At 37.1% G+C, this 13,516-nt stretch overlaps 1 protein-coding gene across 1 annotated transcript in view; it reads right to left on the bottom strand.

Annotated features, from left to right (window-relative positions):
• Positions 1 to 13,516, bottom strand: part of LOC131416362 (alpha-2-macroglobulin-like) — a 69,525-nt gene that overhangs the window by 39,819 nt on the left and 16,190 nt on the right. Inside the window, exons 11-15 of the mRNA XM_058558836.1 lie at positions 12,675 to 12,836; positions 11,298 to 11,528; positions 11,019 to 11,082; positions 9,056 to 9,198; positions 8,010 to 8,159 (exon numbers count right to left, since the gene is read on the bottom strand). Coding sequence (XP_058414819.1) covers positions 8,010 to 8,159; positions 9,056 to 9,198; positions 11,019 to 11,082; positions 11,298 to 11,528; positions 12,675 to 12,836 — 750 coding nt within the window. The remainder of the gene's footprint in view (positions 1 to 8,009; positions 8,160 to 9,055; positions 9,199 to 11,018; positions 11,083 to 11,297; positions 11,529 to 12,674; positions 12,837 to 13,516) is intronic.

Below are 13,516 nucleotides of genomic sequence, written 5' to 3'. Positions count from 1 at the left end.
CCAAACAATTTGCTACATATGAAACATAAACTCTTACTGTTTAAACACTAGTTTAAGTTAAGCACTAGTTTGATTTACACATTGCTTGAATTAAACAATAATAAGTTCCCAGCCTTATCCTGGCTAAATAATTCCAAAAGTAATTAAATAAAATTTAATAAATAAATTAAATTAAAATAAATAAATAGAAATAAAATAAATAAACTTAATAAATACATTTTAAATTTATAAATGTATAAACCTGTGTTTTAAATTATGCAACCAACCAATGCCAATAATGATTCTTAAAACATTTTTTCTTTTATTAGAGCTATAACTACTCTTCATAAATGTTGGTCTTAACCCAATATAAAAACCAAATATAAGACTTTCACATTTTAATTAGCCTAGGCAAGACTACTGCAAATAGTTTATGATTTCAGTTGTGCTTTTGAGAGTTTTGAAGAGTTTGAGAACATCTTTCTTTGTTTTTATTTTTATTTATTTCTATTATTTTATTTTATTCCTATTTTAGGAACTCTTGAGGTTTGTAAGAATCTGTTTTTATAAAAAGTTTACTTTGGGAGTTGGTGTTAAGATGGTGGCATAGGTGGACTCTAAACTCATCTCCTCCCACGGACACAACAAATTTACAACTACTCTTGGAACAATTACCCTGAGAGAGAACTGAAAATTGGATAAAAAGAAGCCCTGCAACAAGAGATAGAGCTGACTGAGGTGGAAGAGGCAGAAATTCCTTTTTGGAGAGGAAAAAAGCCACTTTCACAAGCTGTGGTGCTTCGTGGCTGGCTGGGAGCAACCCTAAGGTACACAGCCTTCCCTGGAGGAGTGGCAGATCTGAGTAAGGGAGTGTTACCACTATAAGCAGCTTTTGGACTCAGCACAACTGAGACGAGTGTCATAATATCTGGCTGTGGTGACTACTAACAGCAGTGGGGAATACCCCAAGAAAAGCTATCAGACATAAGGGGAACAACGCCTGCTCTTAAAGGGCCCATGCACAAATTCGCCCCTTTCAGAAAGCAACCTAAAATCACCAGAAAGAAAGGTGCACAGTCCTTTGGTGGAGAGACTCACCTGATAGGCTTTGGGTGCATCTCAGAGAAAGGTGAGACCTCTTCAGGGACTGAGACATTGGCTGCAGCCATTGCTGTGACTTGGTACAGGCATGCTGACACAGATGCTAGCAGATGCCATTGGAGTTCTTCCCCTGGTCTGTTAGCCTAGGGTCTGCCCCACCTGCTAGAGCACCAATTAAATCCAGCTCAACCAGGGCAGGCAGTTCACCCTAGGGATTGGTCCCATCCAGCAGCAAGCCCTTGGGCAACTTGTGGGCCTGCATAGGCGGGGTGCTTGGATTCTCTGCGGCTGGCGAGTGGGTCTGCCTCTGCGGGCCAGGGCATGCGGGAGGAGTGGGTGGTGTGTGTGGCGCATTGGTGGAGTGTGTGGTGCATTGGTGGAGCGTGTGGGCCCTTTGCAGTGGGATGACTGGGTCTGCATCAGGGGTCTGGGGCCCGCACATGGGGCAGGACTGTGTTGACAGTGTGTGTGGCCCTGTGGGCAGTAGGGCTTGTCAGCTGCAGAAGATCTGCACTTCTCGAACAGCCATATAGGGGATCAGCCCTACCTTCTAAAGCCTGAACCCACTGGGTGCTCCTGGGCCTGAGGCCAGCCACTCTCAGCTGCAATCCTGAGAGAGCTGACAACAGCCTTGCAGGCCAGAGGCCTACAGCAATTTTAAGCCCCTGAGCCTAACAACCAGCCACGCTGGGGGCCTACTCACTTAACAGAAAAACTGCAACAAGAATGTGCTATTAGACCTTGCAGACAACTGTGCTGGGCTCCCCACACCTGATTAAGTGAGTGAAGGGTCCATAACAGCCACGTACAGCTAAGTATTACAACCAGCAGCCATGGGGACGGCATAGCCTCCCTGGGCACCTGCAGCAAAAGCAACCATGCCACAACAAAAGGACACATGTAGCCCACACAGGGGTCACTCCCGGAACATTTGGAACTGGTGATGAGAGGGAAGCACACTGCTGGGCTTCATAAAGCATCACTTACATAAGGCTACCTCTCCAAGATCAAGAGACATAGCTGACCCACCTAATACATGGATATAAGCACAGAGAAAGAAGCAAAATGAGGAGGGAAAGGAATACATTCTAAGTAAGGGAACAGGACAAAAGCCCAGAAAAAGAACTAAATGAAACAGAAATAAACAGTCTACCTAACAAAGAGTTCAAACAAAAAGTCATAAGGATGCTCACTGATCTTGGGAGAAGAATGGATGAACTCAGTGGGAACATCAACAGAGAAGTGGAAAATATAAAAAAGAACCAATCATAAATGAAGAATACAATACTGGAAATGAAAAATTCCCTAGAGGGATTCAATAGCAGAGTAGGTGATAGAGAAGAATGGGTCAGAAAACTTGATGAAAGACTAGAAGAAATCACCCAAGCTGAACAGATAAAAGAAAAAAGAATTAAAAAGAATGAGAATAGTCTAAGGGACTCTGGGACAACATCAAGTGCACTAACATCCATGTTATAGGTGTCCCAGAAGGAGAAGAGACAAAGGGACAGAGAATCTATTTGAAGAAATAATAGCTGAAACCTTCCCTAACCTAAGGAAGGAAACAGACATCCAGTTACAGGAAGCACAGAGAGCACCAAACAAGATGAACCCAAAGAGGCCCACATCAAGACACATTATAATTAAAATGTCAAGAATTAAAGATAAAGAGAGAATCCTAAAAGCCATAAGAGAAAGGCAAGAAGTTACATACAAAGGAAACCCTATAATGCTATCAGTTGACTTCTTAGCAGAAACCTCACAGGCTAGAAGGGAGTGGCATGATATATGCAAATTGCTGAAAGGAAAAAACCTACAGACAAGAATATTCTACCTGGCAAGGTTATCATTCAGAATGGAAGGAGAGACAAAGAATTTCCCAGACAAGCAAAAATTAAAGGAATTTATCACTAAGAAATCAGTCTTACAAGAAATACTAAAGGGACTTATTTAACTGGGAAAGAGAAGACTACAAATAGGAATAAGAAAATTATAATTAAAAAAAGCAATAAAATCATTGGTAAGGCAAAAATACAGTAAAGGTAGCAGATCAACCATGTATGAAGATAATATGAAGGTCAAAAGACAAAAGAACTAAAATTACCTATTTGCATGATAAAAGGGTAATGGATACACACACACGCAAAGAGGTTAGATATGATAGCAAAAACATAAAATGTGGGAGGAGAAGAGTAAAAGAGTAGAGGTTTTAGAAAGAGGTCAAACTAAAGAGACCACCAACTTAATATAGATCATTATATTCATAGGTTATTACATATAAACCTCATGGTAATCACAAACCAGAAACCTGTAATAAATACACAAAAATTAAGATAAAGGAAGCCAAACATAATACTAAAGAAAACCATCAAGCCACAAGGGAAGAGAGCAAGAGAAGAAGAAAGGAACGTTGAAGAACTCCTAAAACACCCAGAAAAAAGTAACAAAATGGCAGTAAGTACATACTTGTCAATAGCTACTTTAAATGTCAATGGACTAAATGCATCAATCAAAAGGCAGAGGGTGGCTGGTTTGATTAAAAAACAAGACCCATAAATATGCCACATACAAGAGACACACTTCAGACCTAAAGACATTCACAAAGTGAAAATGAAAGGATGGAAAAAATACTCCATGCAAATGGCAATGAAAAGAAAGCTGGGGTAGTAATACTTATGTCAGACAAAATAGACTTTAAAACAAAAACTGTAACAAGAGACAAAGAGGGGCACTACATGAGGATCAAGGGAACAATCCAACAAGAGGATATAACACTTGTAAATATCTATGCACCCAACATAGGAGCACCTAAATATATAAAGCAATTATTAACAGACATAAAAGGAGAAATAGACAGTAACACAATATTAGTAGGGGACTTTAACACTCCACTTACACCAATGGATAGATCATCCAAACAGAAGATCAATAAGGAAACATTAACCTTATGTGACACACTAGACCAAATGGACCTAGAAGATATATACAGAACATTCCATCCAAATACTACAGAATACACATTCTTCTCAAATGTGCATGGAACATTCTCCAGGATTGATCACATATTAGGCCGCAAGACAAGACTCATTATATTTAAGAAAATTGAAATAATACCAAGCATCTTTTCTAACCACAGTGGTGTGAAACTAGAAATCAACTATGGGAAGAAAATCAGAAAAGCCACAAATATATGATTAAACAAAGTGCTATTTAACAACGATTGGATCAGTAAGGAAATCAAAGGAGATACCAAAAAATACCTGGAGACAAATGGAAATGAATATACAACATGCCAGAATTTATGGAATACAGCAAAAGTGGTTCTATGAGGGAAGTTTATAGCAATACAGGTCTACCTCAACAAACAAGAAAAATCTCAAATAAACAATCTAAGAGTGCACCTAAAAGAATAGGAAAAAGAAGAATAAACAAAGCCCCAAATCAGTAGAAGGAAGGAAATAATAAAAATCAGAGCACAAATAAATGAAATAGAGACTAAAAAAAATAGAAAAAAGTCAATGAAACCAAGAGCTGGTTCTTTGAAAAGATAAACAAAATCGACAAACCTTTAGCTAGACTCACCATGAAAATAAGAAAGAAAGTTCAAATAAATAAAATCAGAAATGAAAGAGGAGAAATTATAATGGACACCTCAGAAATACAGAAGATTATAAGAAAATACTATGAAAAGTTATATGTCTACAAATTGGATAGTCTAAAGAAATAGATAAATTCTTAGAATCACACAACCTTCCAAAACTGAATCAAGAAGAAATAGAGAATTTGAATAGATCAATCACCAGTAACGTGATCAAAACAGTAATCAAAAATCTCCCCCAAAATAAAAGTCCAGGACTCAGATGGCTTCCTTGGTGAATACTACCAAACAGTCACAGAGGACTTAATACTTACCCTTCTCAAACTCTTCCAAAAAATTGAAAAGGAGGGGAAGCTTCCTAACTCATTCTACAAAGCCAAGTTACCTTGATACCAAAACCAGACAAGGACAACACCAAAAAAGAAAATTACAGGCCAATATCATTGATGAACATCAACATAAAAATCCTCAACAAAATACTAGCAAATGGAATACAACAATACATTAAAAAGAGCATATACCATGAGTAAGTGGGATTCATTCCAGGGATGCAGGGTTGGTTCAACACCCACAAATCAATCAATGTGATACACCACATTACCAAAATGAAGAATAAAAATCACATCATCATCTTAATAGATGCAGAGAAAGCATTTGACAAGATACAGCATCCATTTATGATAAAAACTCTGAATAAAATGGGTATAGAAGGAAAGTACCTCAACATGATAAAGGCCATATATGACAAACCCACAGCTAATATCATTCTCAATGGAGAAAAAGTGAAAGCTATGCCTCTAAGAACAGGAACCAGACAAGGATGCCCACTTTCACCACTCTTATTGAACATAGTATTGGAAGTCCTAGCCACAGTAATCAGGCAAGAAAATGAAATAAAAGGGATCCAAATTGGAAAGGAAGAAGGGAAACTGTCACTGTTTGCAGATGACATGATTTTATATAGAGAAAATCCTAAAGAATCCACCAAAAAACATTTAGAAGTAATAAATGAATACGATAAAGATGCCGGATACAAAATCAACATAAATAATCAGTTGCATTTCTATACACTAACAATGAAGTAGCAGAAAGAGAAATTAAGAAAACAATCCCATTTACAGTCGCAACAAAAAGAATAAAATACCTAGGAATAAACTTAACCAAAGAGGTGAAAGATCTGTACACTGAAAACTATAAAACATGGTTGAAAGAAATTGAAGACAGAAAGAAATGGGAAGATGTTTCATGCTCTTGGATTGGAAGAATTAACATAGTTAAGATTTCCATGCTTCCTAAAGCAATCTATAGATTCAAGGCAATCCCTATCAAAGTTCCAACAACAGTTTTTCACAGAAATAGGACAAAGAATCCTAAAATTTATATGGAACAACGAAAGGCCCCAAATAGCCAAAGCAATCCTGAGAAAAAAGAACAAAGCTGGAGGTATCACACTCCCTGATTTCAAAATATACTACAAAGCTATAGTGACCAAAACAGCATGGTACTGGCACAAAAATAGACACACAGATCAATGGAACAGAACCAAGACCCCAGAAATAAACCCACCTATCTATTGACAGCTAATTTTCTACAAGGGAACCAAGAACACACAATGGAGAAAGGAAAGTCTCTTCAACAAATGGTATTGGGGAAAGCTGGACGGCCACATGCAAAAAAATGAGAGTAGACCATTATCTTACCCATACACAAAAATTAACTCAAAATGGATTAGAGACTTGAATGCAAGACCTGAAATCATGAAACTTCTAGAAGAAAACATAGGAAGTATGCTCTTTGACATCAGTCTTAGCAACATATTTTCAAACACCATGTCTGACCGGGCAAGAGAAACAATAGAAAAAATAAACAAATGGGACTACATCAAACTAAAAACCTTCTTCACAGCAAAGGAAACCATCAACAAAATGAAAAGACAACCTAACAATTGGGAGAACATATTTGCAAACCATATATCTGATAAGGGGTTAATCTCCAAAATATATAAAGAACTCATACATCTCAACAACAAAAAAACTAACAACTCAATTAAAAATGGGCAAAATATCTGAACAGACATTTCTCTGAAGAAGATATACAGATGGTCAACAGGCACAGGAAAAGATGTTCAACATCACTATCAGGGAAATGCAAATCAAAACCACAATGAGATATCACCTCACTTTCATCAGAATGCTTATAATTAACAAGACAGGAAACAGCAAGTGTTGGAGAGGGTGTGGAGAGAAGGGAACTCTCATACACTGCTGGTGGGAGTGCAAACTGGTGCAGCTACTATGGAAAACAGTATGGAGATTCCTCAAAAAGTTAAGAATAGAACTACCATATGATCCAGCTATTCCACTGCTGGGTATCTATCCAAAGAACATGAAAACACGAATGCATAAAGATAGATGCACCCCTATGTTCATTGCAGCATTATTCACAATTGCTAAGGCTTGGAAGCAACCTAGGTGACCATCAAGGGATGAATGGATAAAGAAGATGTGGTATATATACACAATGGAATACTACTCAACCATAAAAAAAGATGAAATCTGGTCATTTGTGGCAATATTGATGGATCTTGAGGGTATTATGCTAAGTGAAATAAATCAGAGGGAGAAAGTCAAATACGGTATGATCTCACTCATAAGCAGAAGACAACAACAACAACAACAAACAATCACATAGAGACAGAGATTGGATTGGTGGTTACCAGAGGGGAAGTGGGGAGGGAGGAGGGTGAAAGGGATGAATAGGTACATGTGTGTGGTGATGGATTGTAATTAGTCTTTGGGTGGTGCACATCATGTAATCTACACAGAAATTGAAATATAGTGATGTACACCTGAAATTTATATAATATTATAAACAATGTTACTGCAATTTAAAAAAGAAAAAGTTTACTTTGGTGCCCTAAAACCAACATTACTCTGATAGGCTCTATACTGAGTATCTGAAGGGTAAAAGTAATTAAAATATACATTTGACTCATTATCGAGATAGCAGTGGTATCATAGAGAGACAATAGGTACATAGACACAACATGTGAAATCAGATTTAAGCTCTGCAATTTACTGGCCATTCTTACTTTCTGCTTAATAAATCGTACATTTTTCTGAACTGTACTTTTAGATCTTAAAATGAAGATATGTTTCAGGGATGCCATGAGCACTGAATAAGATATACGTTAAAGAGCTTCGACAATTATTAACCCTCAAATAAATGTAAAATATTTAAAATTATTCTTTTCTTTACTGAACAGAGGTTTCTCCTTGCTCTGGGATTCTCGAGTGGCCCTTCCCGACCCCTGAGGCTGACGGGAACTCACCGAGACCGGAGAGAGCTCAGCCTCAGGACTCACGAGCAGTACACTTCGGTCCACGGCCCGGAGGGCGCAGAGAGACTGAGGAGATGCTGTGACTCGCAGGTGGGCGTGTGAGGCCGGGAGAGTTTGTGTTGGGCTGAAGCTCAAATCCACCTGTGAGAAAGGGAAAATCATCAGGTTAGTAAGCTATCTGTTATTACAATCCTAAAGCCCTTCACATTTTTTGTCATTTGCATATTCAACATACATCTGTTTTTCTAAATTATGGTTGTCAGAGAGTTAGTCCTGAGGCTCTTTGCTCGTCTTTTTCCCACCCAGATTTATTTAGCAGTTAGTATACAGGCCAGTTATATGCTGAAGCAACAAATGAGCACTGGGAGCCATATATATTCTTGTTACTTACTTATTTTTAAGGACCAGTTATATATTTGCTCCAGGTGAAATGTCAGTCATTCTAATAATGTAATCTAATCTAATCTATAAATTTATCTCTCTCTCTCTCTCTACCTATCTATCATCTCTTTACCTATGCTTCCCGTTTCATTTCAGGGGAATGAAGTGAATGGCTCTGGACTGGGTTGTATTTTAAGGGCAGCACAACCTGATTGAAAGGCGCTGATAAAAGCAGCAGAGAGTGGAATGGTGGTTGCCTGGGGCTGGGGAGAGGGGAAAAGGATGTGTCAATCAAAGGGTACAAAGTTTCAGTTATACAAGATGAATAAGTCCTGGAGATCAACTGCACAGCATATAGCCTATAGCTAACAACACTGTATTGTATACTTAAAAATTTGCTAAGAGGATAGATCTTATGTTATGTTCTTATCACATACACAAAAAATAATAAATAAAGAAGGTGAGCCTCAAAAAAAAGTGCACTGAACCAAGAATTGGGAGACCTGGATCCTAGTTCTGGTCTTGCAATTAAATTATTTTGTGACGGCATTAGTTACTAAGTTGATATGACCTCAGTTTCTTCATCTCTAAAATAATCCATGTCCTTCCTAGCCTCATGTCTTTTTTTTTTTAATTTTAGGAAATAAATCACCTACCTTGTTGGGTAGACAATTTTTAACTTCATATTTTGCAGAGTCCCCAAACACTTCCCCATCAGGTAGAATGGCATAGATGAGCAATTGAGCGACGGGAGCGATGTCTGACTCCACAGGGACTGACACAGAAAAATGGCCTTTCACTGGAGCACAGAGAGAATGAGAGGAAGTGGTCATGGGCCAGGATAACTGACAGGAAAACCTGGACACCTAGGAATTTGGGGACCTGTATCTTCACATTGAAGACATTCTTAAATCTGTCCATGGTTAATGGGCTGGGTGTTAACGGGTAATGTATGAAAAGAGTAGTGCAGGATATCTTCCAAAAAGAAGCTTTACTGTTGAAAAGTTTATCCATGTTATTTATCCCTTCTGCTAATCATATAGTGATTTCCTATCTGCTTTAAAGCTTAGCAAGCCTAAATGTCATTAGCTAGAAGTTATTGTTTCTGTCAAGTAATGAAACTACCTTGATTGTCATTACATTTATAACTCAGATAGAAGGAGGGAAAATAAGAGATGATAATCTGGCAGTGATGGAACTCAGATGGAATTGGAAATTATAGACTAGTTTAGTGGAGCAATCAACACTTAGAAATACAAATGTACTTTTTTTTTTTAGTAAACGTTTATTGCTGATTTAGTTGGTTTATTGACCTTGTGGCTTATTTTTTTAAAAACGTTTTGTGTGAATCAAATTTTCACAGTACTTTTATTTTTTTAGTGAAAATTATGCAATATTAGAAGTCTCCCTTATTGTTTTAGACCAACCTGAAGCTATATAATCTCCTAATGATGTATTTTATGATTTCTATTTAGCTTTTTAAAGGTAACTTATTTGAAACTTTTATTAATGAACTAAATGGTTGTTAAAATTGGGCAACCAAGGGTGTCAACAAATATGTTGTGAATTTACTATGTACCATGCCCTGTTCTAGGCAGTTGGTACATATCTGTAAAACAAAACCAACCAAACTCTCTGTCCATGTTCAGTTTATATTGTAGTGGAAAGAAAAAGGCAACAAATCAACAGAATAAGTAAGTAAATTATAGATAGTATATTTACATGTGATAAGTCCTATGGAGAAAAACGTAGGGCAGGGTAAGGAGAAAAGGGCATTGGGAATACCAGGGTTGAGTGGTAAGTTACAATTTTAAATAGGGACATCCAGAATAGGCCTAGTTGAGGAAGTGACAATTGAGTCAAGCCTTGAAAGAGGTGACCAAACTAGCTATATGGGTACTTAGGGGAAAAGCATTCTTAGAGAGGAAATAGTAATAAGGCCGGAAGAAATATTTGATGACTTAAGAAGATGCTTATGTTTATTTGAATAAAATTCAGGGAGACTTTTTAAATAAGCATGAACAAACAAGATACATAGGTCACTGACATGAAAGATCATGATTGACGCATATGTAGTGTGAGAATACCTAATCTGCATTAATTCCCCAATTTTTTATTCCCCTCTGAAATCTTTATATCTCAGTCTCCCATCTATTATACTTTATAGTTCTGTTCTTCCTAGTCATTTTTCTATCATTCAAAAATTGATGTGGCTAGAATGATCAAAGTTCAAGGTGGGTGGCTTCTAGATCTTATGGGGAAAAGAAACTGAAATAATATACTTTACCTTTTTGATGTTAATCTTAGTATGACTTCATGGATTATTCATTTTAGGTATATATAGGAATATTTTATATTTTCAGATATTCTAGCCCCAGGAATAGGTGTTTAATATTGTTGGTGATGTTCAGTTTGAGATGTTTGAGAATTTTCCATCTTTGAGTTAATGATACTATAGCCTACATTAGGCAGTGGAACCTTGACCTATGGCTGTTGAGAATGTAATGGTGACACACAAGAAGCATCATAGCATTCCTATTTTGCTCAATTGTTGGGGGTCCATTGGTGAGTGTTTAGGGAGTACAGTCAGAGAGGTATTGGTAAGTGGGGAACACTCACTTTTTCCTGGCTCCATGGGGAGAATATGGGTTCCAGTTCGGATAATGCTTCCTTTGGCCATGATCTTAAAATAAAAGATGTTTTCTCAGTTTATCACCACACTTATCATGAAGCTTGTCCCCCATTAACATATTTATCATTGAGACCCAGGTGGTGATATCCAGCCCAATGAAAAGACAAAGTGTTAAAAGAGGCGTGGTTAAGAAATGAAAGGATTTCATATTTTTTGGCCTCATATACATCTTCTTTCTAATCTTCCACTCAAGAGTCAGTACTTACCAGGTAATAGAAGATGAGCTCCTTCAGCTCCCCCAAGACCTGCCCATTCAGAATATAATGTGCCTGAATTGTCTGAATTTGGCCACAGGGCAAGATACCAACCACAGGCTCAAGGTACACATAGCTCTTGCTTAAGGAGAAAACATGGTTAGCAGTGTGATATGCCTGTTTATGTTTTTCTGTCATGCAATAATAGTAGCTAAAACAGGGACTCTGTTCCTTATGGTAAACCTGGAGAAACAAAAAGAAATGTTACTTTGTAGACAGCCTGTTACAAAGGACTTCTCTTCTAAGCTGCATAAGCTTGCTCTCCCACCTGACTGAATAGTTAAAAATTTTGCACTTCTTAGTAAAAATGGGGGACAGCTCCCTTATTGTTGATTAAATGAACTAATTGACAGTATCCCCAATTTTCAGAAGATTTTGAGGTAAGTATTTATACCTATGAATAGAAAAAAGTGAAGTGTATCTTTTGCATAGACTGTTTATCTAGACAGACCAGAACCAGAGGAACTAGGAAATCTCATTGAGGAGAATAATTGTGATAAATTGATAAGTTGATCTTCAGCAAGTAGATGTCTCTATCTAGTTGGGCTTATTAAGTTGTATAAATAATTTAATTGCACAGGTAAAGGTTACTGCTACTGTGATACTGTGGACTGATCTTGTGAGGTCTCTGCAAGCTCTATATCCTTGAGTTTTGCAGGAGTTATTTGAGGGGCAATTATGTCTATGTTCTCATGTAGTAGTTGCTCTTTAATACTTCAGGATTCATCTTTCCCTTTTACCAATCCCCTCAGAAGACTTTCTCCTAACTTTCACTCTACTTTGTTCATCCTTGATTATAACACTCACAGGTATTACAGTAATACTTAATGGAACTTTCTACCATCAATGATGTGAGCTCTATGAGAGTAAGAACCATGATTATTTTTCTTACCAGGCACTAGCACAGTGCCCAGTACCCGCAAGTATGCAATGAACATTTGTGGGTTGAGAAAATGAATATTATATTTTGGGGGTAATGAATTTGAGAATACAAATGTCATCTATCCTTGATTAAATAAATAAAATATACTCTTTTACCCTTCTTTGTTTGAGGGTATCAACTTGAGAGATATAGAGCAGAACCAAAATAAAAGAAGATAATTATTTATTGGGAATATAATATTTAAAAGAATATCTTTATGGTATGGGCAGTTATTTCTCTAGTTTTTCCCATAGTACCTTTATTATTTATCAAGAACTTGTCACATTTCACCCTACAATAAGACAACTTGGAATATGAATTTCTTTTCCTTGAGCTAAGCACTGTTGGGTTGCAACTCTGCTACCAAGGCTTCTCCTTTGTTTTTAGGTCCTCACTTCCAAACTTACTATGACAGTGAGGGAGGAATCCATAACATTAGTAGTGTCGATGGAGAAATGCACCTCTCCATGCTCATCAGTGGTACTGTTGGAGGAATAGTTAGCTTCATTTGCTTGGATGGAGATGAGCTCATTTGGGATAGGGACTCCTTTCCCATCCACCAGACGTACCTGTAATAGAACAATGAATAAACTGTAGATTCAGGCTGATGATACCAGCCATAAGGAATACAAGAGCAAAACCCTTTTTTTGACATCATGTAAAGACGAAAAATTCCCCCAAGTTATGCCAACTCTGGTTTTTCTTTCAACTTGGGGCTTTTTGTCTCTCCCAAGTGTACATTATTGAAATTCTGTGTTTTTCTCTGTAAGAGCAGAGTCGTGTATGCTAACTATACTGGGAGTGATTTAATGTGTACACAGAATCAAAACTATAGAATTCTAGGAACAAAAAGTAACTTAGACAATCATTTTCTCTCCCTTAATGATAAGCCATGCAAAAAACTCACTAGAGATTTCTGTTGGACTTGGACAAATTCATTAATCATTAATTACTAGTAACATCAAATGGTAACATTTTCTTAGTATTTGTATTTCCTATATTTAACATATATTTATCTATTACATAGAGAGTAAGGGTCATATCCTTAAAGCCATATAGGTGTATCATACTTTCCTGTGCTTCAAAAGAAAACCACTCACTCACCAATGCATTTATCATTTAAACTAACAGTGGCAGATGCGCTGAGATACTTATAAGAAAAACTAGTGAAAGAACTGATATTTATGTTAGTGATTAGAGATAATAAATAGTATATACAAAGAAGTGAAGGTTAGAGACAGTGTGGATT

This window comes from Diceros bicornis, chromosome 17 (assembly GCF_020826845.1).
Source record: "Diceros bicornis minor isolate mBicDic1 chromosome 17, mDicBic1.mat.cur, whole genome shotgun sequence".
NCBI lineage: Eukaryota > Metazoa > Chordata > Mammalia > Perissodactyla > Rhinocerotidae > Diceros > Diceros bicornis.
Note: the sequence above shows the minus strand (reverse complement) of the source record. Positions and strands in the feature narration are given on the sequence as shown.